Source organism: Homarus americanus, unplaced genomic scaffold (assembly GCF_018991925.1).
Source record: "Homarus americanus isolate GMGI-L3 unplaced genomic scaffold, GMGI_Hamer_2.0 scaffold4060, whole genome shotgun sequence".
NCBI classification, from domain to species: domain Eukaryota; kingdom Metazoa; phylum Arthropoda; class Malacostraca; order Decapoda; family Nephropidae; genus Homarus; species Homarus americanus.
Window position 1 is genome coordinate 8,975,522 of NW_024746161.1, and position 27,977 is coordinate 9,003,498.

The window sequence follows — 27,977 nt, forward strand, 5'->3', positions numbered from 1 at the left end:
TGCTGAAACAGTGATGGGAGAAGAGTTACCAGCTGGCGCAGTGGTGTGGTAGAGCTGATTAATCTTGAATTTACCCGCGAGTGGAATTCTTATGACACTACAAGGTGACGCAGTACCTGCTCCCTCCATACTAACAACAACAGCCTCGTAAACAAGACACATTTGTAAACTGACACCGCCTGCTGCTGGGAGTAATTCAAAGTTTCGTCAATTAAAAATAAAACAACTAAGAATATGTTGATATGGATCACATGAAGACTGGGCACTTTAACTTGTTTCACCAAATTAAACACATTAAAGTTACCTAATGGGGTGGGGGTTGGTTATATTAAGTTAGGTTAGTGTTAGGGTGTTTAGTCATCCAATAAATAAGCTGGAGTGTTTATTTTTCATTATATATATATATATATATATATATATATATATATATATATATATATATATATATGATAACCACAAGGAAAGAAGAAAACACGAAGTTCCTAAGCGCTTTCGTGTAATTCACATCTTCAGGGGTGAGTAAAACTTACAAAACAAATTTTAATTACCATTGAAATTGACGTAGTGCCTAATATATAACATTATCTGTATAAATAGCGAAAAGACTGTTCACTGGGTTGGCAGTTTGCAGCGCTGCCAGTATAACGAGGTTTGGGCAACACGTGTATCCCGGCGAGCCTCCCGCAGTCTGCCAAGAGGTCAGTAACTGAGTCAGTGGACGACCTGAGGGAGTGTGTGAGCGGTGTTGATCAAGTACAGACACCAGCCATCTATTACACGTGAGTTAATTCTTATACATATTTTAGACGTTTATAAATTGAAGATGCACATTCATATCTAGTATGTATGTATACCTAAATGTATGAGATCTATACTCTACAGGGTTAGGAGTTCGATAAGTTGGTGACCAAATTTGGCTATCGGATTTAAATGCGCGCCGGCGCGTGCGTGCATGCGCGTGTGTGTGTGTGTGTGTGCGTGCGTGCGCGCGCGTGTGTGGGGGTCCATAAAAGGGTTGTCATAAATAAACGGCAAGATTACAGTGAATGTGTGGGAAATGAGGTCAACCCCGAGTAGTTTATGTAACTGGAATCTTTATATGATTTTTGTGTTTGTATATTAGTCATAAATTTGTGGTGGACGCCTGATATTTGAGCGTTCTTGATCCACAGGGGCGGATCCTGGACTATCAAAAGGTGATCCAAGAAATTGTGGGTGAGAGAAGCGAGCCCACCCAGTAGTGGGGTTTTGGGGATTTTGAGGCCAAGTGATCCTGATATTAGGATATATTCTGAAGTCAATAGTAATATAGTAATTACTTTTTATCATACAAAAAAGCCTGGGTACAATATTGTATTAAAGAAAATAATGTAATTTTCTGATGACAAGCCTTGCTAACTTTATATCAACAGAATCTGGTAAATATTTAAAAGTTGTTAACTCTTACTTTTATATACAATTTTAATGAGGAAAAACAAAACTAAAACTTAATTCTATTGCGCGTCCATCGGAAATTTATATTTTCAGTATTTTAACTGATAAAATTACCCTCAATATTAGTTGTTCAAACTGGGCAAGGCTTTGAAGTAGAGGGAAAATGAGGTAAAATATTAAATATTTAAACCTTTGAAAACTTTGCCTACCCTTCAAAAATCCTAAAACTATAAAAAGCTTACCTGATTCATGGTTTTGGTGTTTATTATGTGATGTTTTCGGTGCTCATGTGAGGTAAGGTTTTCAAAGGTTTGTTTGATGTTATTAGTATTTCACCCCACATTTTTCCTTTACTTCAAAGCCCTGCCTACTTTGAGCAACTAATGATAATTTTATCTGTTAATATACACGAAAAATATACATTTCCGACGGAAACCTAATTACTAAAATTCCCCAGATAACCGAAACTAAAAGAATACTGTTTAAAATGTGAGGATAATCGTCCAATAAATTACACGCAAGTGATGCATCCTACGTTTTCGCAAATTTTTGTAGATATAATTAGTTATTGCGATTATGGTAATTAGCCTGTACACGGTAATATTACAAACTAATTTAAGATAGTTTACTATCATAACATATCAAAGGGTTGATTAGTTGCTTAAGTAATGTTATTCGCTTATAGTTTATATTATAATTATCTACATGATCGTTCTCTATACAGACCAGTTCGAATTTTTTCTTTGTATAAATTGTAGTTAAACCCTATCTTTACCTGTCTTGTAACCAGACTTAAACAACATAAATATAGTGTTAGGACAGGCCAGGAATCCAATGCTCTGTTTGTTCATTTGAGGGATAACAAGCATTGCCTTGACTGGGATAATGCCTCCTCAATATTACCTTGTAATTCAATTGATAGTAGGAACATCATAGAATCTAGTCTCATTAAACAAACCGAAGCATTCAACATGAATTTGAGTAATGGCATGTACAAACTGGACAATTTTGTAATTAAGAAGATTTGTAACCAGGTAAGGTTGGGTCAGCTTACCCTCTGACCTGACTACCGACCGTTGCCGTGCTATTTACAGATTAATAGGACATTACCTAATACCTGACCATTGTGGACCTGGTCTCACCTCCTCTGTATATATACACCTTTTTTTGTACTTCTCTTAGTCTGTATTCACCTGAAGATGTGAATTACATGAAAGCGCTTAGGGAACTTGTGTTTTCTTCTTCTGGTTATCAGCATATACTGGATAACGCGCACCTACAGTGATTTGCTTGCATGTATATATATATATATATATATATATATATATATATATATATATATATATATATATATATATACATATATATATTTGTATATATATATATACATGTATATTTGTATATATATATATATATATGTATATATTTGTATATGTATATATTTGTATACATATATATATATTTATATATAATATATATATATATATATATATATATATATATATATATATATATATGCATATATTTATATATGTATATATTTGTATATATATTTGTATATATATATATAAATATATATATATATATATATATATATATATATATATATATATTTATATATGCAAATCACTGTAGGTAGATGATCTAGGCATATGCTTCTTCCCTGTGGTTATCAGCATATATATATATATATATATATATATATATATATATATATATATATATATATATATATATATATATATATATATATATATTGTATATCTGAGGTGTGTGGTGGGGGAAAACTGATGGTTTTTGTCCCTAGATAGTATGATTGGGCAGCGTTCCCCGTACACAAGCAGCGTGTCCATGAGGGTGGCGCTGGCAGCAATACAGACGTCAGTAAGCATGCTTCCACGGTGGACGTGTGTGTTCTTCCTACATTTGTGGCTTTGAACTATGCCCAGAGCGACGATAGGCACAACAAAAGGAGCAGATCCCTCTGGTATACAGCAAAAGTGAGTACATTTTTGCAGTGGTCGAATATGTAATAGATTTCAGGTTTTGAAACCAGCTTGAGCAATATAAAGTGTAAATGGCTAGTCCAGGAAATCTGATTGGATGGTTTTAGATTTTTGTATAGCTTGTTTAACAATTGGCCAACAATAAATGCATTTGGTTTTTTGCGTCAAAAGTTCTTTAAGACTACAAAAGGTTGTTTAGAGGCAGATCACTCCTGTATGACATGTTTTATCAAGTAATTTTCGTGCTACTAGTGAAAGTTTTTTAAAATCGGTTTAAATTTAATTCCCGAAATAGACTATGATTACTTGTTACGATAACTTTATTTTTGGCACAGTACATTCACCTTAAGGCCTGTGAAACCGCCTTAGTTTTACCAAAAATATTTCTAGTCGGGGGAAATGGGTCTGCCAACCGTACGATAAATCAAAACAATAAAACCATACAGTATAGGAGTATAATAAATTCTTTATTTTTTTAAATATTGTTAGTGTAGGGTTTTCTGCCTTCTTAATGCAATTAGGCCACAACTCTAGGAAAGCAGCTCTCAACTAGGGGAAAATGTTCACACATCCTGTACGTGGCGCGTAAAAAGTAGTCGGCCTTCAAAGACCCATCACACATCCCTAGTCGTCTTGAACAAAGTACACTTACAGAAACCTAAGTAACTTACTAATGATGCTTGAAATTAAATTATTATTGGAAAGGGTAAAATTTAACACATCGGATCACAGATGGTCAGTGCTTCTGTTACTTTATGATCTTTATTGTCTAAATGACCTTTATTGTCCAGTGTTAGCACAGGGGGAAATTGAGTGGCTGGAAGAAATTGCATGTACCTTTGTGCAAGAGATATTGCCTCTTATTGCCTTGTGCTTCCCCATAACGTCACGAGTTAAGCCTGATGTCCACCCACACTTTTAACTTGACAGTCTCATGTGGGAAGGGTGTTATTCATGGTGACCAGACACCATATACTTTTATCCTATTCACCGCTGATCGGCTTGTGAGCGATATGGGCAGTCGGTCACGTTTCTGTTACCCACTTGGACATATGGTGAGGGATACGCGCGTTACCGCTGTCATAATGTTAGTGTGGGTGTAAGCAGACATCAGATTTATATCATGACGTCATGGGGAAAACACAGGAACCGTTTATTTCACCTGATGATTAAACACCCTAACGCTAAATAGGGGAGGTAGTTTAGGTTTGGTTAGGTCAGCATTAGGGTGTCTAGTCAGATGAAATAAGCGGGATCTTAATTTGATATTCTGGAAGAGTTACTATCTGTTAGTGACACGTATTCAATTTAGCTGTTAAACTACTTGCCAATCGAAGTAACATGTACGAGTATTGACTTTTAAGACCTACAGTTCTAAACCAGACTACTACTGTATACATTATGAATCATACAGTACAGTCACGAGCAATAGTCGTGTAATATTCTCTCCCCTCATATTGAAGTTCCGTACACTGTACTCATCAACCAATTTTAGGGGTAACTCAAGCAATCGAAACCCCTTCCTGTGTATTGTACTGTAAATTCCACGGTCGTTGTCAGAGTGAATGTGGGGGGAGGAGAGCGGTGTCGCTGGACTATTTATTGCTCATGACTGTACATGTGCTTCACAAGAATGGAGCTGAAATGGCAGTGGATGTTTTGTTTGTGTGTTGGGGTGATTATATTCCTTAATGGCCTCATAACAAATATTGCCAGGTGTATGCGCGTAAGGTGTTCCCAGCAGCCTCTTAACTATTGTAGTCAGGTGCTGAATTACCCACCAAAGAACAGAACAGCATTGCATCTCCTCCCACCTCCAACTCCCTTCTTCCCTCCTCCTCCTCTCTTCACTTTCTCTTCCCTTCCTCCCTCTTCACTTTCTCTTCCTTTCCTCCCTCACTTCTTCCTTCCCTCCCTCTTCCTTCCTCCTCCTCTTCCTCCCTTCCTCCCTCACACACCTCCCTCCTCCCTCACACACCTCCTCCTCCCTCGCACTCCACCCCCTCCCTCCCTCGCACTCACCCTCCTCCTCGCACTCACCCTCCTCCCTGCACTCACCCCCCTCCTCCCTCGCACTCACCCCTCCTCCCTCGCACCTACCCCCTCCTCCCTCGCACTCACCCCCTCCCCGCACTCACCCCTCCTCCTGCACCTCCACCCTCCTCGCACTCACCCCTCCTCCCTGCACCTTCACCCTCCTCCTCGCACTCACCCCTCCTCCCTCGCACTCACCCCTCCTCCCCTGCACTCACCCTCCTCCCTCGCACTCACCCCTCCTCCTCGCACTCACCCCCTCCTCCTCGCACCTCACCCCTCCTCCCTCAGTACCCCACCCCCTCCTCCCTCGCACTCACCCCTCCTGCACTCACCCCCTCCCTCGCACTCACCCCCTCCTCCTCGCACTCCACCCCTCCTCCCTCGCACTCACCCCCTCCTCCCTCACACTCACCCCCTCACACTCACCCTCCCTCACACTTCACCCCCTCCTCCCTCACACCTCACCCCCTCCCTTCCCCTCACACCTCCTTCCCTCCCTCCCTCACACTCCTCCCTCCCTCCCTCCTCTACGATTAAACACATTATTGTTAAAAAGTTTTGTTGTACGAACGAGGTTCTGAGAAATTTATCTTGAAACTTCTCTTGAAACCCCATAACGGGATATGCGTTTGACAACTATCCTACCCACACTCGGGCGGAGATGTTCTCAAGCTCAAATATTTCTAAGAAGAACCTAAGGACATACTGCGTTTTTTTTCACCAGAGAAGTGTTGCACTGGTCGGTAGAGGGGCCTGGCCATACACCCATCCTGTATTTTGAAAATAATTTACCCAAGTTTACAGTACTGCTAGGTGACCCTGGATCATGATGTACGTTATGTTTTTCTCTGGTCACTATACCCTGGACCAAAGTCTACACAATTTTCTGAGAAAGAACGCCACTGTTGCCCTGTAGTTGATTTATATTTTCAATTCATATATAATGTCTGCTTTGTACCATCCGAAACTAAACCATCATATATCAAGAAAACACAGCCTTTAAAACTATCACTCGTAATATGTGGGAGTATTAAGCTGTAGGCTAAATTAAGGTAAAGGTGTAGACGATGGCTACCACCAGGAGTTTGTTGATTTTCTTTAATTTTCCTATACTTATTGTTTTGATGATTTTCAGTTTATTAAACTATTTTCAGTATTTTTTAAGATTTTTTTCATTTACTCTATGGATCATAAATTCCTTGTTAGTGGGCAGAGCATGAAGGATGAGGGAAATTGCGGGGTAAAAACACGGCGAACACTGATGTTATGACATTAAAATTAAGTCTCTAGGTGCATTTGTGACGCCACTAATAATTTTCTTGCCCTTGAAGAGTTCCGCCAGCACATTTCCTTTGTTTCCGCCATTATTCGTTGATGACAACCTGTATAAATTCTGTACCATTAATCGTGATCCTTTAAATGAAGTAAGTACTCATCTTTATTAAATTTACATTACGATAATCACGGTCTATTGTTCTTTTTTTGAGTTATTTAGTGCATTCAGTCTTCTAATAGAATGCTATCTATATAGAATCACTAAATGATGTAAGTGTGTCATATTTTGACCTTTACAGGATCTTGTAGACTGATTCCATTATCTAAATTGTTTTGAATACCGTTAACAGTAGTGACAATTCTGTTAATGGTCTCTCCTCACACACCTTTACATAAATTAATGTACAAATATGCCTAGCATAAGTGTGTCCGAATGAAAGGCTATCGGCTAGGCAGCAGATGAGGCACTTGTGTAACCTTGTTCCTCGCACCTGTCGTGTTCACAAACATCCCCCGTCCCCTTTCAACCCCGGCACATCCACCACCTCCCTCCCGCCACCAAAATCCTCCCCTCAACGACCACCGTTTCCTCCCTCATAGAGCACCCCCCTCGCCCTTTACCATCACCTACCACCACTATCACCACACCACCCTTCACTACCAACACTCATTACCGGGACCACCGTAAGTCATCATCAGCAGTCATTAACATAACTACCCCGCCATTAAAACAATCGTCACTACAAATAAAATAACAACCGGTTCGGCCAGTTACTCACCCCATTCCGTCGCATTGTTTATAATGGAAGTAGTTAAGTTTATGGAATCGGGTGATTTACGGTGTCGTTATAACTTGGCGCGACACACATGTTGGTGAAAGTGATCAACTGTGTAGTGGTAGTGGTGAGGGTTGGGGCCTGTCTTATGGTGTGGTACTGTCACGTCTGTAGTGTTTAGTTACATACAGTAGAACATCTTGGGCCTTGTATGAAGTGATAGTATTATAAACAGTTTTGAATGTAAATACCATGTACTGTTAGTGTTAGGAAGGACATTACTAAGAACCGTTTTGAATGTAGTACAGTATTATGAAGTTTTAATGGTAATAACTCCTATGGCCACTTGGTATATAACGCACTGTTGGTAATTAATATGGTAGTCATGCTGTAGACACTATTGTACTGTAATGTGAAATGTTAACAATAGTCATGGTAATAGTTATTGATTGTACTGTAAATAGTAGGTATGGTAGTGAACAGTGCAAACAATTGTTTTAGTAAACACTGCAACCATTGGTATGTTAGTAAACACTGCAACACTTGATGTGGTAGTAAACACTGCAAGCAGTTGATGTGGTAGTAAACACTGCAAGCAGTTGATGTGGTAGTAAACACTGCAAGCAGTTGATGTGGTAGTAAACACTGCAAGCAGTTGATGTGGTAGTAAACACTGCAAGCAGTTGATGTGGTAGTAAACATTGTAAGCAGTTGTGGTAGTACAGTATACTGTACAGTACTGTAGACAAAATCATGGTGTACTCCATTAACAATATCATAATACAGTACATTCTGTAGACACTACGGTATTATATTACAGTAGCTCTTATGTTTTGTAGACATAGTAGTAGAGTCCCTCTGTTCTGTAGTTGTTTGGATGTGTAGACAATACATTAGATTTTGCATTACATTCTGTAGACAATTGGTATACCATGATTATAAACAGGAATTAAAGGGAGGGGAGAAGTCCTGTTTTTGGGGGGTGTACTGTAATACTGCCAGAATTTTATGGAATGTACAGTAATTTTAGATGTAATAATGAAGAAAAAAGTTGGTATGGTACAGTATTCTAGAGGAACTTTTTTATTGGATGGTTTTGGCAGGCATCACTGTACTGCATTCTACCCTGCGACTTAATTAATGGATGCAAATTAAGTACATTAGTATTTGGACGTATTCAGTTATACAATACAGGGGTTCCCCGACTTACGAACAGGGTTAAACTTGAAATTTACAGTATTTTACTTGACTTTTTTTTTTACTCTAATTTACTGTATTTTGTCATTCTATTTCTTTTGTCTTAATTTAAGTGATTTTATATGTATACATATAAGGAATTCGGCTTTTATAGAGGGATTTTAAACATTGTTCTGTAAGTACGGTATGCACATAGCATGTGTTGCGATTTGCTTACAAACCTGACATCAGAATGTCCTCTGGAACGGAACCCGTTTGTAACCTGGGGACCCCCGGTACTGGATATGAAGAGTTTTTTTTATTTGGGGTTCAATATTAAGAAATTATTTGTGTAAAATTTGTTAAAGTAAAAAAAAAAAGAAAAGGCAAGACCTCATTAATATCCAACTTGAAAATGTTAAAATTGACTGTTCAGGAGAGTATTTTTCATACATTATTATTCTTAAAGAAAATACATTTACAAATTTGATGAAATTGCTCACATTCCTACTTTTTGTAGTTTAAATTGGCCAGCTTGATTATTTCATCAGAATCATTAAATTCCTCTTATTTTTTTACAGGATGAACATGAAGGAATTGGCTTGGCTGATAGTGAGTTGCAAGCTATTTCAAGGTTGAGTAACATGAAACACTTCAAAAGTGTTCTCGACCCCATCCTTGTGCCTCGCATCGTGGGCTCAACTAATCATGCTAATGTTAGGAAGGTAAGCCTATTTATGATTAATTTTAAATGGTGTAATGATGATGATGATTGTTTAGTTCTATCATTTAGTTTTACAGTGCACTACAGTATATTGATAATTTAAATCCATAATAAGTTTTTGTGTTTTTAGTTAATACAATGGTTTTTAATCTGGAGGGTGTAAAATTTTAATTAGGGGGGAGGGGAGGGGGGGGGGAAGCTCAGGGAAAGTGGTCAACACATCTACCGAGTCACAATCTGAGGTGTGTATTGTAGTTGACCAGTTTCTGAGAGCTTTTGCGCCTCTGAAAAATTGAACCGTCTCCCAGATTGAGAAACATTTGAGGTGATAAATTAAAACATATGTGAGAATATTGCATACTGTACCTTCCATGTGAATTGGCCCTCCAATGAGGGTTTGAGGGTGACAGGCCATTAGGGGGGTTGGATACGATCAAGTGTCTTTACTGTTAGATGTAAACAAACTTTCACTTAATGCAATGATGGTGAAAAATGAAGTTGATCTGGGTTAGTGTGGTCTAGCATATAGGAGGTAAATGCTCTTTTTCATGTACTGTATTGTCCTTGTTACTGTTCCTCAAGACTGAAATTTTGGACAGCCCAGTAGAAATGAAGAATAACAGTGTAAGATGTTATTTGTTACAAAATATTACCTGGTTCGTAGGCCCTGACCAAGCAGAGACTGACACCAGCATCTGAGGGTCTTGGTAATGGTAACTAAACTACTCGTAATAAATCTAGATCTTGTCAAAAACAGAATAATGAACTAATTAAAAGACTAATGTAGTTCCTCATCCCATTATTTAACCCTTTTGCCTCGGAGGGAGGTTTTTGCTGTGGTACCTCCCACACGCGGTTTTAGGAAATTTTTTAACAAAATATTTTAGGTAATCTAAATTTTACAAAAAATCAAGCAAAATTTTCTGAATAAAATGATATAGGGTATGACACAACATGAAACATTCAATTTAAATGTCCCACAAGGTGTCATATTTTGCTGCGTCACTCTCGGGACTGCCAGACGTACGATGAGAAAGATTCCGACTAGCCTCTTTATAATACTATGTAGTTTTCTCATTTTCTTTGTATATACAGTATCTTTTTATTATAAACTACATCTTTCCATGTAATTTTGGTACATGTAGATTATATAAAAATACATTTATTTATTTATTTTTTTAATGTGCAATTATTCCATCACAAGGTTATCAGCATTTGCATTTTACAGTGAATGAAAAATACAAGAAAGAATGTTACCGTAATGTGAAAATGCAGTGAAAAACATCTGTAAGAGGTGTACATCAAACTTTCACTTAATAATATTTTCAGAGTAATTATTCAAGTATTGGCATGATAGAACAAAACCAGAAAAAAATAAATAAACATGCATTGGAGACATCATGTGACTCAGTGCTCTTGTAAGGAGAGTCAGACACCACTCCTCCCCTTGAGGGTAGGGGAGATAAGGGGGTGGGGGGGGAACACACACATAACCCGTACGTCATAAGTATCCTTTACTCTTACTCAAAATAAGTAGGAAGTTTCTCTCTCTCTCTCTCTCTCTCTCTCTCTCTCGTTTTCTTGTGAACAATATATGTAAATCAGCAATTCATATATAAAGAAAATATGAAAAAAAGGTCGATATTTACATCCAATATGAAAATTTACAAAGAACCTACAATTGCAGCCTACATTTCAATATCAGCATTCAATGTTCTTGTGTGATATTCACCAAAACATGGGTGCACACAGAGGGGAGCATTACATTCATTGCACATGTAATATGTCATCTGGCGTGTGTGGGGGTGCAGTGATGGGTGTGAACAGACGTGACATCGTCTGCGAGGTCGAGTTGTCTGGGGAAGGGGAGGAATGGGTGAGGTGAAATGGTGGCCTGATAAGTGCGAGGGACACAGTCCCACTTGCCCAGTTGCTCGTACTCTTTGTGCACTGTATTTATCCATCATTTGGTGAATAACTGCTTTGCTAAAATCAAGCAATGCTACACGTTTTCCAGTTGTGTATGTACAGATGGTATGCATTTAGGACAGACATATCTACAATGTGATTGAATAACTTCAAGTACCATCTTAGTTTTGTGTACACTATGAATGATGGAAGCATGTCATTTTTGTCTACTATTCTCATTCACTTTTGTATTATAGTTACTACAGGGGCAGGTTTTTGGATGATCTCATCATCACAACCTCTTTTCTGTTTGAATCATATGACAAGGATGGACAGAAGCCAACAAACCCACAGCTTTATCATTCCACTTTACACAGCCAATTTGATTACAGTGACGAGCAACCATTTCGCCAGACTTCACATTAGGAAGTGATGGCATATCTTTCCGGTTGGCACGTACTGTTCCACATGCACCCGTTTTTCCTTCATTTAGGTACTGAAACAGTGGGGCTACTGTACCAACTATGTGATCTCTGCATGTAATCTTTTGTGAGTGTTTTGACCACAGAGCCAGAAATACCCAGGTTCTCATCTTGTTCTATGCCAATAGTTGCCTGCATACAGAATGAAGTCAAGAATGTAGTCAGTTTTTACATCACATAATACAAACACTTTTACTCCATACCTATGCTGTTTTGACGGTATGTACTGCTGGAGGCCTATTCTATCACTCCACAGCAATAAACTCTCATCAATACAAAGGTCTTGGTATGGAGTAAACATTTCCCTATACTTCCTATGCATGTGATAAAGAACTGGCCTTACTTTGCATAGCCTATCATTTTTGTCAACTTTGTTGTTGTCTGTGAAATGCAGGCACCGTAATAATTGTAAAAACCTGTCACGGGACATGAGCTTGGAGAATATTGGTGTCTCAAAAACCTCATCCACTGTCCAATAATTAATCATTGATTGTATTTTTTTTTACACGACTCATAAGCATCAGTAAACACACAACCATGTAGATGTCATCTCTGGTAACTGGTTTCCAAGTATAACTTGATGCCCACTTCCCAAAAAATCTGGCTTAAATTCTTTCATCTAAAGGTTATAGTGGTTAGATTCTCACACTATTATGTCTGTAAATTCCTCATCCAGATACATGAATAAATAATCTAGCTCATTGACTTGTCACACTGCATGCATTGGTTAATCCAGAGTTACTTGCATCAAATGGAAAAACAGAAGGTGTAAAAGGAGATTCATCCCAGACCCACGGAGCGTGACTTTGAACAGGCATGGAACATGGTGTTGCCGACCAGCTCCTTGTGCCACCCGCTGACTACTATCAAAGGACTGACCTTCTCCCTGACTATCTGATTGAATAACCTCTCTCTCTCTCGAGGAATACTCTGTGCTACTGATTTTTTGTCTTTCTACCCAAGGAGGAACTTTGCTTACCACCCCATTTCCTTTTGGAACTAGGTCCAGGCTGGGGATCATATTCGTCAGTATCGCTTGAACATGATATATTATGCTCCCTACCTTTTATTTCTTTCAAAAGATCCCTCTTGTAATCACTTTCAGTATCATCAGAGAGTATCTGAATCCGTATCAATACTATCCATTAGATCAAGAAAGTAATTTTCTTGCCCCAACTACTCCGTGGTAGCGGCCAAATCTCTTACTGCTCTCCGTGACATCATGAAACATACTGACGTGTCTGTTTGGTATATGGAGATAAAAACAACCCACACAATTGGCAACACTCATTATCAGTTGCGAAAAAACCACGTTCTGCACCACCAGGTGGGCATGGACAATTTATACGTCAGATCACATATACTGTACGTGACACCCTTTGTCTATGGAAAAAAGATTCGGTGGCACATTTACGTGACACCTGAGGCGAAAGGGTTAATGCTTAATTTTCTGTAAATTATGAAACTTCCAGTAAATTTGTTTAAAGCTTCACATATAGGAGTAATGGCATAAGTGTGGGGTAAAGGATAAATTGCTTACCTCATGTCTTAAGGGTCACTGGGTCATACCTGGGGGCACGCCCGGTTTACCCAGCTGCGACTCAATGCTGTACCTAACTTCACAGTTAGAAATGAAAGTAGTAGGAGTTCGGTACCAGCCCTTATAGTAACATCCAGTAAGCCTCTTATAATGATAGTACTTAATGTACTGATGTGAAGAAGCCAATTACATTTACCATTATGGAGAAAACTGAAAATTGGAGAAAGATAAGTTTTTGTGTAACCTGAGGAGCATTTGTGGTGTTGGTAACAATACCTTGCAATACTGTACAGTACTGTATTTAAAAAAGCAACCTGAATAACGGGTTTTATTATGAGATTCACAAAAGGGCACTGAAATGTAGAACCATGTGCACAGCTCAATGGGGTGTCTTTAATAAGCATGTTTAAGAGTGGTTAAAGGAATGCCTCAATGAAGGCATATATACAGTACAGTGCACCAATTTCTGAACCACTTTTGTGAGAAAATATCAGTACAGGTGCTTCTCTACTTACGAACGAGTTACATTCCTGAGGCTTGTTTGTAAATCCAACTTTACTCCTGTAGATCCCAAACATATTGTAAAAAATTAAAAGATTATGGATATTTAGTACAGCTATACCCTTTAATACAGCCTTAAAACCTGGCTCACTCTTCTTCTCTTAGGCAATGTTTGTTCTATGTGGAATTTTCTTAAAAATAATCCAGTCTCATCCACATTAAACACATGTTCTGGCAGGTAACACCCCCTCAGTGATGATGTTTGTATCTGAAAGTTGTAAGTTGAACGTTCTTAAGTAGAGGAGCACCTGTATTTATTATGTGAAGATATCTGTAATTTGAACAGGGAAATTGTGTTCTGCATTTCTTAATTCCCATTTTTTTATTAGTCATTGTATTATAGGTAATAGTTCATACAGTAGCTTAAAGTGAAAACTAATTTTTTCCAGCATCTCGTGAACACGATGCATGATCTTTCGTGGACCGTTGAAGAGGATACATTTTTGTCCAATACTCCCTTTGGTAAGAAGAATTTTACAAATGTGATAGCTACTCTAGACCCAGGAGCAACTCGTCGCTTAGTTTTGGCTTGCCATTATGACTCAAAAATTCATCGTGAAGGTGCTTTTGTTGGTGCCACTGATTCTGCTGTTCCTTGTGCAATGATGCTGAACTTAGCCACAGTGATGCAAACCAGCCTGAATCAACACAACCAAACCGTAAGTATTGTACTGTACTGTACTACATATACCTGTATTATACTAAAATGAATTAGTTGTACATTATTTTGGAAATAATGGATAGGGAGGGGGGGGGGCATTGTATATGATAAGTCATGTTTTATGGAACTTGGATACAACAGGATACATTCCTGTTATAATATCTCGGTTTTTTAAATGTTTGGAATTGCCACTTGACTTCTATAATCTTGGTTATATTTCTTTTATTTTCCAAGTCTCTCAGTGCTTATTGTATTTTTCATTGCTCTTACTTATTATTTTCTTTTACTTACTTTTATTCTCAGAGTTCCTTCTTAGTTATATTCTAGTCTGTGGATTAACCCTGGGAAAACCATATTCTTCTCTATTCTTGCACATTATTATAATTAATATACTTGCATCTTTGCACTGCCACCACTTGGGCTGTTCTTTAGAATATAACTTATACAATTAACTTCTCAATTAAATTGGTAGTGTGGTAGACACAAGGCTAGGCACATAAGTATTTAAATGTTTTCAAGGATGCCAATTGTTAGAAGGAATGAGCGGTGATACACACATTCTACTGAATCAATATTTATTAAAATCAAATATGAAAATTACGACAATTTGAACCTTTACTCAAAACACAAAAATTAGGTTTATTCACCGATATGTTACTGAAACACTCGGACAAAACGGAACTGACAAATAGGTTGTACTTGGTAAGTAGCAAAAATATATCTTCAGTTAAGTTACAACATTCAGTACCTAAGGGTATTATTATACAACAGTGATAATAGAAAGATGGTCACTAAATACTTGTCAATAGCACACAGAGATATTACTACATTACTTGCAGCATCATGTTATTACTGGATGAACCATCATAGACATACACCAGCACATCTCATCTATGAGTATAGCTAGGTTACTCGCATTATAAAGAGCACAAATACTGGTGGTAGTAATATTTTTGGTTTCAATACAATTATATTCCCAATAATCATCCACAATAATGTAATAGAATAATCATTAACACATTTGGTTAAGATGAGTATACACCAAGCTTATACCGATGCTGTTCAAAACAAATGCAACTCGGCAGCAGCTTCGGTTAGACTCGGCACCGTGGTGCTAAAGAGCCCACTCTCCCTTAGTTGGCTCCCAGGGCTCATCACTTGCTTGGATCTTGATCTCATTGTATTAAAGACATCTTACCTCAGACATGTTGCCTGCAGGCAGCTATCGATACTCGATAGTGGCAACGACACACAGTGACCGAGAGACAGAGACCAGTCAAGAGAAGTGTAAAATCAAATACAAAATATCACCACACGTCTGGCAAGGGAACACATGGATCATTGAACACAGAAGGCGTCTAGTTACGTTACAGTATCATTTGGCACATAAGACATTCAACTACTTTTAAAACATGAACACCGATATATTCAACAAAGTTTCACCGAGTTATATTCACTTAATGTGGCAGATGTGAGGCATTCGGTACACTCACGCTCCATAGTTTCGATGCTCCTTCTACCCCTACTCCTGACTCGATGGAAGTCGTAGCCTTGGCTTTATACCAAACGTCTCCCACCCCTCTCCACCCATCGTTCAGTGGTGCAATGTGGTAGCTCGAAGCTTCGCTGGATTGTACGAATAGCAGTTCGTGATGCAATATTTGAGAGAATATATTCACGATATATTTTTTTAGTGACTTCACAACACTTTATATACCATCACTATACAAGAGGGACCGTTCAGTTTGCAGCCCTGACTACGACATCCCTCGAGCCAGGAGCAGGGGTAGAGGGTGCATCGAAACTATAGTGCGTGAGTGTACATAACTGAGACGATGAGAGAAGTCGAGAGGAATGGAGGGGGTTCTGACACATGGCCCTTAAAATTTCAGGCTTTGAGAAGTTGACAGGTTTCTCTCAAATGATTAATGGCATTCTTAAATACAAAACTAACAATAATTTCAACATTCATCAGATTCTCTTGATGATAGTGAATTAAAACAATCTGACTTCGGTGGTGACTGGCACTCTCGCATGTCTTGCGGGGCAATGTCAGGATTCTTCACTTTCCCTTGCAAACTCAAATATTCAACTTGCTTGCCAATTTCACTAAAAGTAAATACTGTACAGTTGAATTTTTCACCATCACTCACAATGGATCTTGAATGTTTCGGCTGTAAGCAGGTATATATATATATCTGACAGTAACACAGATGCATTCGATCATAATTTTAAATATTCTAACATAAACAAGGGATACGAGAGGTTCTGAAACACACGAGAGAAAATAGACGTCTCGGCAGCAGCTATAAAAAATTAAGTTATAGCTACATGTTTTATGAGCTATTGAGCGTAATATGAATCCTCTGATTTTACGTTAACCTGCATGACCATGGTCATTACACTGTATGTTCATAAATTGGCTGTAAAGGTGTGTTACTCAGTCACTGTAAACAGTTTACTGTATTATGCCTGTGGCACTTCTTGATTTATAAAGTTATTTAAAAAAGTATGACACGATTTCTCAGTTTTCAGAATCCAAGACTAGGAATAAGGACCCCTTTCTCCTTATGTCTCAGTTCAACTCTTGACCTTCATTTTATGGTTGTCTGGTTTTGTAACTCTAGTATTTGTAAAGTAGATATTTCCGATTTGTCTGGTAAACCATCTGACGGGTAGTTTTTTTTTTTACACCATAAAAATGAGATCTTGGGTTCTATCCTTCATATTTGGCTGACTAAAAAAAAAAAAAGAATTGAAGATTAGTGCTGTACTCAAATATATTTTGCTGTAAAATTGTGTATTATAAAGACATTACTGTATATTAGTGGCTTCAGTAAACAGTATTGGTGATCTCCATCCTTGAATATTGTCAACAAGATTTCTGCTTATGTCCAGTTTGAAAATACTGTATATTGGCCATAAATGGTTGCTCTAGAATAGTTCGCTTTTAATGTTAATGAGAATGTTTAAAATTTCAGGAAGGTAATTTCCAAGTATTTTGTCTGGTAGAATAATACAATTATTTATAGTTAAACCCCCATAATTCGAAATAATACCCCTTACTTCTTTTTTATACTCATCGCCAATGGTTGGCTCATTAGCCACTAGGGCGGTTGGTCATATCTCTGTTTCGCACTGTTGGTAAGTACTGAACATGCACTGGCTCCTAAATGTATCTGAACTTGCGCCAGTGTTGTTAAAGTCTGATCTTGAAAGAGCTTACGAATATTATGACACCTCCCAAGGGAAATGAACAAAACAGCGGTACTTTTCCGTTTTCTGCCCCAATCAAAATTTAAACTTTTCTAAGTACTGTACAGTACCAGATTTAGGGTTATCAGACATAATGGCTCAAACACTGGGCAGTGATGGAAAAACAAGTGGGAAAAAGCTTTCGCAGTAGATTATAGACTTGCACACCACGACTGACTGACATGAACTGACCGACAAGCATACTGTATACAGTACTTGTTTACACAGAGGAAGGCAGTCACATACCATGGTGACATATGCATCCCACATACAGTATTCCTAAATATGTCTCGTACTTTGAAATTTTACCTAATATTCTGGAGTTTGTAACATGTATTTCATAATGGCAAAACATTACAAATTATGAGCAATTTCGAATTAGGGTGTTAGGAATTATGGGGATTGTACTATACTGTACATTATTTATCACCATATTACTACAAGAGATGAATTAATTGCCAACAAAGTGATGTTAGATAGGTACTGTATCTTTAAAATGCTGTACTTGGCATTATTGGATAGTTATACAGTACTTGTACTGTACTTATCAACGATTTCCAAAGTACTGTATGTAATATCAGACATTTTGAATAAAAGTTTCAGAACATCATACATGTAATAAAAAGTCTGCCTGCGAGTTCTATATTACTCATTATTTTATATCTTTACTGAAAAAAAATCTAAATGAAAACATTAATGTTCTGGCAGCTAAAGCAATACAGTATAAGAAAAAAATTAAGTCTTTTAAGGTACTTTAGTACTGTAGATTAGCATAGAGAGTAATAAATGTCTGCCTGGTAAAACTTTAAAATTATATATTTCTGAGGAAAATAATTTTCTTGATGGGAATAAAGAACTGTACAGTTTTTAATGTACTGTAACTAGAAGAAGTGATTCATCAGTGATTAGAAAGAATATTACCTGAAAGAAATATTGCTAGACTTTTTCATACCATGAATATTACACCAAATAAAGCTTTCTGGTTTGAAGGTATTAAGTTGAGGAGAATAAACCAAACATTTCTGAACTAGATAAAGAACAATATTCATTCATAGGTACTGTACAGTAATGACATTAGGCAAACATGAGAGGATTCTTAAGACTTCATCACTCTTGTTTGTAGTGTTTGAAGAAAAAGACCAAGGAGATACACAAAAAGAAAAGGCCAAAAGTGCAGTCAAGAAAAGGAAAACGTGGCTGTACCAAGAAAGAGCTGAAGAAACTTTTGAAGAAGTTTAAAGGCAAATCAAGGTCAAAAAAGAGGCATAATAACTTCTTTTTGGGACTGCACAGAGTTCATAGAGACAATGTTAACAAGACTCAAGTAAGACGAAACGTACAGAGATCTTCTCTTACTGTATCAGACACAACTTCACTACCAAGGCAGCCATTGCGAAGTTATGGGAAAATCAAGTGTTGTACTGCAAGTGGCAGTAAATACAAGTTAATCTTTGTTCCAACAGTTGTGAGTACTGTACTGTGTTCATCATTTGTGGGAAATCTAACATACAGTATTAAGAATTAACATATGTTCTTTATTTTAAATGGACAAAATGAATGGTATGTTGACAATTTACCAGTACATAGTTTAATTTTATTTTAAGCAGCTGGTCTTGTATTAGACCAAGAGGAATGGTGCATGAGCATAGAAGAGTGATGAGACTTTGTCTCTGTATTATAAATATTTGTGATGTATCTTTGGTAATTGAAATCGAATTCATAAACTTCAAATACAGTACGATTGCTGTCCATGATATGCTATTATTAAGTGGTAACTGTTTTTTATGGAAATGTTTATTTTCAGAGATCAGATCTGACCTTGCAGTTCTTATTCCTCGATGGTGAAGAAGCATTCCGTGAATGGTCTGAAAAGGACTCTCTGTATGGTGCTCGTGATTTAGCTGCCAAGATGAAAAACAGGCCATACCCAGATGTTAACATCGATAACACCAATGAACTTCATAGAATAGTACGTATTGCTAATTTCTATTGTACTTTCACGTACTGTACTGTATAGCTCTTTAATTTAGCAACTTCTTCCTCTGTGCAGTCTTAGTCCTTGGCTTTTACATAAGACTTGTGGAAGCTGAGAAAGACTTGCCAGATTTTTCTCTCCCTCCTTATGTCACTAATCAAGGGTACTCTACAGTAGCCCTTTTCTGTGATCATCATAATGACTTTGTCAATTTGGGACAAAGCTGCTACACCATCCACACTATCACATGTTCATCTTTCTTAAATTGCTGTTTGACACCACAATCCCATTAAACTTGTACAGTTTTACATAACAGACTGCTACAAAGACAGTCAATGATGTACAGTACAGATAACTAGTATTTTTCCTTTTTGTACTGAATTTGCACTGAAAGCTTGTGTTTAGTGACCCCTCCCATTTCACTTTGTTGTACAGTACAGTACTCTTGGCTTTTGCATGCTGTATTTTTAATAAACTGTTTGTTAGGTACAGTATTTTATTAACCCATGCAGAGGTAATCTTAGTTTGCTCAGTAGGCTCATTAATGCCCAAAGTGTAGGATATGTAGGGACATTGGGCAGGAATCAAACATCCTAGGCTCATTTGGCCACTGCTGAAACACGAGTGATTTTATACCATGCTTAAAAAGATGGTTACAATTAACCAACCGTATTAGTGAAAGTATCCAGAAAATACTTGAGTAATACATCAGAGGGAGATGTATCAGGGATGTGATCTATTTATTTTTTTCCCTCCCCATCATTTAGGCGACCCACGTGAATCTCGTAGATCCGTTGAGAAAGTGTGTGTGGGGGGGGGGGGATAATGACCATTACAAGAGAAATATTTGGCCATAAATAATAATAATTGACCCTCTAGCGTCGATGGGTCTGCCGTGCGAGGACGTTCAGCCAGTATACGGAGTATAGTAGCCGCACTCGACATGTTCATGCATTACATCATGTACTCTATTTCTCATTGGCTGAGTATTACTTGTTTTGCATTTCATTCTTCATTTCTTGACTATTTCATTGACCAAAGATCAATGACATCATACAACTCCACTATTAGAAGCATTATAATATGCCCCTCCACCCTATCCACTTGAATCACCCGGCAGGGGAGGGGCTAGGCATTTTTTCAATATTAAGTTTCTATAATAATTTTACAATTTCTGATAATTTATTCTATAACCCATGCAATTTTTCATAGTTGTTTAGGCAACTTGGTAGGGCATGTTTGTGTCCCCAAGGAGGTCAGGGCTGTAGGCTGTGTGTGTGTAACCCCAGGAGGTCAGGGCTGTAGGGCATATGTGTGTCTCCCCCAGGAGGTCAGGACTGTAGGGCATGTTTGTGTCCCCCAGGAGGTCAGGGCTGTAGAGCATGTGTGTGTGTCCCCGAGTAGGGCAGGGCAGGGCTGTAGGGCATGTGTGTGTCCTCCAGGAGGACATTGTGTCAGGGTTCTAGGGATGTGTGTCCCCCAAGAGGTCATGTTTGTGTCCCCCAAGAGGTCAGGGGATGTTTGTGTCCCCTAGGAGTTCAGGGCTATAGTCTGTAGGTCATGTGTGGTGTCTCCAAGGAGGTCAGGGCTGTAGTCTGTAGGGCATGTGTGGTGTCCCCCAGGATGTCAGGGCATGTGTGTGTGTGTGTCCAGACACCATCCCCCCGAGGTCAGGGCTGTAGGGGGGGGGGTGTCCCCCAGGAGGTCAGGGCTGTAGGCTATGTGTGTGTCCCCCAAGAGCTCAAGGCTGTTGGGCATGTGTGTGTGTGTGTGTGTCCTCTTTGATGTGTAGGAACAAAATTCTCCAGTAGGTATAGAAGCATGCTACAGCAGAAGAGGTTGCAGCAGGAAGAAAATAAGAACATTTTGTTAAAGAAACTGTTAAAATCAAAGAAAACAGTATGAGGGAGGCTCAAAAATCGAGGAAGAGCAGAGAGGACTTCAAGCAACAAAAACAGGAGCATTTACCCTCTGAAAAAACTAGCTAATGCAATTAAAACTAAGAATAAAACAAAACCAAATGAGTGAATTTTACATGGGAAAGTAAACTAAATATTTTGTTTATATATATCGTGACAAGTTTATTTTTCTTATTTTAGTAGTACATATACTTTTGAAACCCCAGTTACTGGTACATTAGAGATAAATCCCTCTGGTAAGTATTTAATTTTGAATTCTCACACAATACAGTGCAAAAAGAGCTTACATTTTAGTTTTATCTTCTCTCAATAATGGTATACAATTAAAAATGTTACTATAAAATTTGTAAAGGAATTAAAACTACAGTATATGCATGAAAAATATGTTACACTAAGCATACATGTTTGATTTTGGGTACTGTGTATTTTAACTATTAGATTCTCACGAAATGGGTAACGATGAGAATACCCATCTTGGCAGGTGGGTGCGGTGCAATGAATTTTGAGGTGACTAACATTACTCGTGTTGTCATGGTAGGGTTGTCAGAATCCTTCGTCTTCGATGTCATTTGTTTCACACTGTGGATAGATACATTTTTTACCGTGTGCACATAAATGGCAAGATGTCTAGATTATTAGAACGAAAATATTGAAGCTAGAAATTTTTGGACAGACTGCTACACTGTATATTAGTATGCACATCCATTGGGTCAAGTAACAGCTTTTGTATACTGTACAGTATTACTGTATTTTATTCATACTCGTAATGCTGTTAACCTCAGACAAATGCAACTAACAGTTACACTGGTGGTGTATATTAGGTAATTTTATATTTGAATTATTTAATAAACTTTTTTGCACAGACACAATATTGACTTTTTTTTTATTATTTTTCCAGGACTTGTTTGTTTTATTGGATCTCTTGGGTACAAAAGATGTTCAGTTTTCTAGCTACTTCAAAAACACTGACCGCTGGTATGCTCGTTTGATTTCATTTGAACGCCGAATGAATGATCTACAATTACTTCACCGGAGACAGTTCATTTTCCGAAAACACACCGCTCACACTTACAGTATTGAAGATGATCACATTCCATTTCTTCGTAGAGGTAAGTTGGGTTGAAACCTGTTTACCTTTAATAATTTAATTCTTATCTCTGCAAGAATGATATTTGTTTTTTAAAACAATTTCAAAATAAGAAGGCAAGAAAGATAAAGTACAGTAAAATCTAATTTGAATTAATGGGTACACTGTAAGGATGGGTCAAAATAGCCAGGATACTGTAATTCAAATTAAAATGTTAAATAAAGAAGTGGCTTTGAATGGTATCCATGCAGGGAAAGATTGTATTGCTTGTTGGTGTCAATGGTGAGGCTACTTGTTCCAAAATGAGTTTAAGGAATGATTTGTATGGTAATTTTAGGAAAATGGTGACACATGGAAAGCTGTTTTTGTAGACTTAATAACATTGCAAGTGTTGTAGAATTATGAAATACTGTACTGTAGTACTGCATTTAGGTATTTGTAGATACAGTAGTACTATACAGTAATCAAAATGATGTTAATGGTATGATGTATTCCATGCTTTCCTCGGACAGGTGTTCGTTAAATTACTGTACAATATGAACCTTGTAGAATATTTAACCATCCCTGGGCCATGAGGTTTTTGGTTGGCAGATACAGTGTACTGTACTTTACTTTACCGCATTAATTCATTTGTCACACATTCGGGTTTGTAGATGTAGAGAATCTTTTGCATTTGCTGAAATGAGCTGGTGAAAATATTTCGGTTATCTCCATGTTTATGGATCTACCTGTTTGTTTCTGTAGACACAAACCTTTTAAGGGTGATAGGTCCCTTGCTTTAATTTCGAATAAGATGAGGCTTGGTAGAAATTTTGGCCAGGGCTTCAGATGGAATTGCAATGGTGTACTGTAATCTGGGTTTTTTTTTATGACCTCTCATGAGTGACCATAACTTTTCTGATATTGTGGTCACGTTGACACCAAAACAATTCACTTCAGATCAGCCAGGATGGTAAAATTTATTTTCCATCTTCAATTGTCTCTTCTAGTTGTATTATGTTTTGTGGTTGTGATTTTAAGTAAAGTTTTACATTTTGGTTTATATGTATTTATATTACAGTAAGTCCTTGCTTAACGTCGTGGTTCCGTTCCTGAAAACCGTGATGTTAACGGAAATAACGTTAAAGTAATAAATTTTCCCCATAAGAAATAGATAAAATACGGGACTTACGTTTCCCAGCCGCCCTTTGCCCCATAAAATACATTACATATACATCAATTCAATGGAATTTTTAAAGAAAATAGTATATATTATACATCCAAAAAGATAAATAAACTAAATCATTTTGTAGTGTACTCGCTGATGGGCGGAGGTGGAGTGAGTGTGTGGTGGGTAGTGGAGAGGAGGGTGGCGTGTCACTAAGACCCGGAGGGTGGCTGCTCCTCCCGCTTTGACTGGGTGAGAGATGGTGATGCGCTGTACAAAGTAGTCCATGACAACATTATACCGAATCGGCGGGGCGTTGTCCGAATCATGGGTATCTAAAGAGTAGCGATGTTATGACGAAACAACGTTATTGGGGAAATGTTAAACGAGGACTTGCTGTACTCCGATTCTTATCAGGATAGACTTCATAGAAATTTCATTCAGATTATTTTAAAGTAGCTTGGTGAATCTTTTTCTTAAATAACTTAAATTGAATCAGGATTTAAAATTTAATATTAAATTTGAAGTTTGAATATGAGTGAAGAAATTGTAACGGTTATTGGAGAAATTAAGCAGTGTGACTAAAAAGATGATTGGTCAGATAATAGTCTACCGGTAATTATTATTAGTGTTCATTACAATAAAATTTAATGTGTAATAATTTCAGGTGTTCCAGTTCTGCATCTGATTCCAACACCATTCCCCACAGTCTGGCACAACCTTTCAGATAATGAAAGGTCTCTTCACTATCCCACCATTGAGAACTTGAACAAAATTTTGTATGCATTTGTTGCCGATTATCTCCACTTGCTTATATAGGGATTCGCCCAGGACACAGCTATTCATGATGACTTATGAAATTTTATATAGTATATGGTATATTTTCATGTTTTTGTTAAAATTTAAATTTATGAAATTTTTTAATGGTATATTTTCATAATTTTATTAAAATTTAATTTAAAGTTTATTTACTTTTAGTGCCCTTAATATTTCTACTGTTTACAAAACTTTCTTGCCTCTGTATACCTGTAGTTGCTTAGACATTAAAATTTTTGTATTTGTCAGCAGCACTATGATGTATTTTAATATTATATTTCATCGCTAATATTTTTGCATTTTCTACATTCTATAATATAGGTATAGTTGTCAAAGCTGTGTTCTGGAATAATCGATGCTTTGTTATAAAAACAAAGTACCATTGAAGGATAAAGGTGATGCTAATGAAAAATTAGTTTTTATATTGTTGCATAGTTTAAACATTGCTCTCATGTAGAGGTTAAAAGGGAAAAGGAAAAAATGTGCTGAGTTTGTTTCTTTTGACATGGAAGGGTTTTCAACTGTATTACATGGATGGGGGTTTTGAAAGTTGTTCATCATTCCACAATTGTTTTAATTTTAGTGGGCAGTAAAATTAGGGTGTACAGTATTGTGCTGGTACAGAATACCATCACTTGATAGTTACTTGGATTGTGTGTGTTTTTGGTGCCTGAAATGAGTAAGTCTTGCATCAAAACTAATCAAACATTTATTTTACTTGTACTTCTGTGTGTTGAGAAAAAAATTAAAAGCATCTATACCGAAATAAAATACAGTAATCTCCCTGTTAGCCGGAATCCCTGACCGAAATTAAAAAATCTGGGAAAGCTCTCCCTGCCGGGCATTGGAATGAGTTTCCTAGTATTAAAATCAGGCACATTTTTTGAGAAAATCTCTAAGCTTCCCTGCTCTTGACCTGGGAACAGATTTTCCAAGAGGTTACATCATGCTCTGACGCGTCCCCACGTGCTAGGTGTGTAACAATCTTCAAGAACGAGGTACTTTCCCATCTGGAATACTGTTGCCCCATCTGGTCCCCGAGATATGCTAGGGACTGTCTGTTGATTGAAAATATCCAAAGGAGGGCCACTAGATTGGTGCCTGCACTTTGGCACCTCGGTTATCCAGAGAGATTAAAACACCCGTAACTGCCTAGCTTGTACTACAGATGGGCAAGGGGTGACCTAATTGAGGTGTATAAACATCTCAACGGGCACTGCTCACTCAAGTGTCCATACCTGGAGTTGGCGGAAGCCCACCCCACAGCTCTAGGTTGAAGAGGACACAAGTCCAGAAAACATTGAGGACATTATTTTTCAGAGTGAGAATTGTGAACTCGTGGAACAACCTTCCAGAGAGAGTTGTGACAGCACCGAGTGTAAGCTGTTTCAAGACCTGACTTGACCATCACTGGAGCAGGTTCAGATATATTCAGGAGCCAGTGCATGCCCAGTACTTGCTTATACCTGTAGTGCATAACAGAGAAGTAACCAACCGCTCAAGTGGCTACCGAGCCAATCGGTGGCAAAGAGGATAAAGTAAAAAGTAAATTCATATCTCTTGACACGATTAGAACTGATTATATACTTTCGCTAGCTGTAAATATTTTCACTCGTGACTGCGGCCTATATGTAATGGAAGAGTGTTTGTATGTGCAAGATGGATAGTTTAGACTTTGGAAACTTTACCCAGCACTTCTGCTTAGTTTGTCTCTCAGAAAATTTTCCCCAACGCCTGGAAACACTCCAGGGATGTGAGTGTCTTTCCTTGCAAAATGCATGGGTTATTCTCTTGGAAACTATCCCCAGCTCCTGGAAGATCTTTGCACCAATTGTTTTGGCTAATGGGGATATCGCTAATCACTATGGCTAATCAGTGAAGTAATTTGAATTATAATTTTGTAGAATTTTGTTAAAAATTTCAGTATTAGTGTTTTCATATACAGTACTGTAGAATGTTTACCATAATTTCATAAGCTGTCACAAATTTGGTGAATTAATAACGAAGTGTTCAGGGAGTGATCTCTATGTAGACAACTTTGCTATGTATGTTGGAATTAATGTTATAAACAAGTAAGAAAAATCTTTCTTTCCACTAAAGAAAAAAATGGCATTGACAGTCTACTTCGATTTCTCTAAATGAAGTTCAGTTGATTCTGTATTAAGTTTTATATTACATTGAAAAGTGATCTTATTATTGTATTGTTACATATACTAAGTTAAATCCTCATCGAACAGTAAGGAATGAAAATTCTCATTTCTGAATCGGTTGTTTGAATGGTAGCAATTTACAGCGATGGAAGTAAACACCACAGGAGGTAAAGCTCTCAAAAAAGGAGGAAACTTAGGTGTATTGGGTATGCCTCATTAATTTTTTTTAAAGTATATCTTGTATACCTTCTGTACATTAGTCTCATTAGAATTATATTTTTCTACATAAAGCTGTGAATGTTATATTTAAAGATTTTATGATGTAATTTACTTTTTTGGAAAAGTTCTTGGCTTCAAATCCTTTGTATTTTTAACCATTTGCTCCTTGGATATATTTAATCGCACAAATACAGTATACAGTATATTGAATATACCTTATTTTAATACCTTATGAGATTTGAATTGGTAATGGTTTCCCTACTTTTGACAAAGAGCACAATTTATTTTACTGTGAAAAGATCTGGATCAACAGGAACCTGATATTATTGATCATAAATTAATTCTTGATTCAATAAAATTAATATGCACAATGTTTGTCCTTTAGTATATCCTTGCTCATAATCTTTTAGGATTGTAGCTTCTTGAATCTGTATCCTCTGTGTCCTCCACTGTTAGTCTGATGTTTTATGTCTTTCTTTCTTCATATCCCTTGAGCTTGGCTTCTGTTTACCCTCTGATTGGCTCATTCCAGTCTCTTGATCAACTCCCCTCCTTTCATACAACATGGTCACAACATACTCCTCATGTTTTATGGCATACACATGCTTTGTTCTCTTGCTGTTAAAATAAAATTGTCCACGTGTGACATTTACAATACTCACTGCAACATAATCTTTCTCTCCAACATTACATTCCTCAATACATGAACATATATATATATATATATATATATATATATATATATATATATATATATATATATATATATATATATATATATATATATATATATATATATATACACACACACTGATAACCACAAGGAAAG

The 27,977-nt window shown here is 37.3% G+C and overlaps 1 protein-coding gene across 1 annotated transcript; it reads left to right on the forward strand.

Moving 5' to 3' along the window:
• The first annotated feature begins 662 nt into the window (after positions 1–662).
• On the forward strand, positions 663–27,519 carry LOC121878929 (glutaminyl-peptide cyclotransferase-like). The gene is given in 8 exon segments (XM_042385361.1): positions 663–779; positions 3,246–3,346; positions 3,349–3,434; positions 9,286–9,429; positions 14,309–14,578; positions 19,640–19,804; positions 22,628–22,838; positions 24,631–27,519. Coding segments are annotated over 7 exon segments (1,128 nt in total). The 5' UTR covers positions 663–779; position 3,246; the 3' UTR covers positions 24,783–27,519.
• Positions 27,520–27,977: the final 458 nt, after the last annotated feature.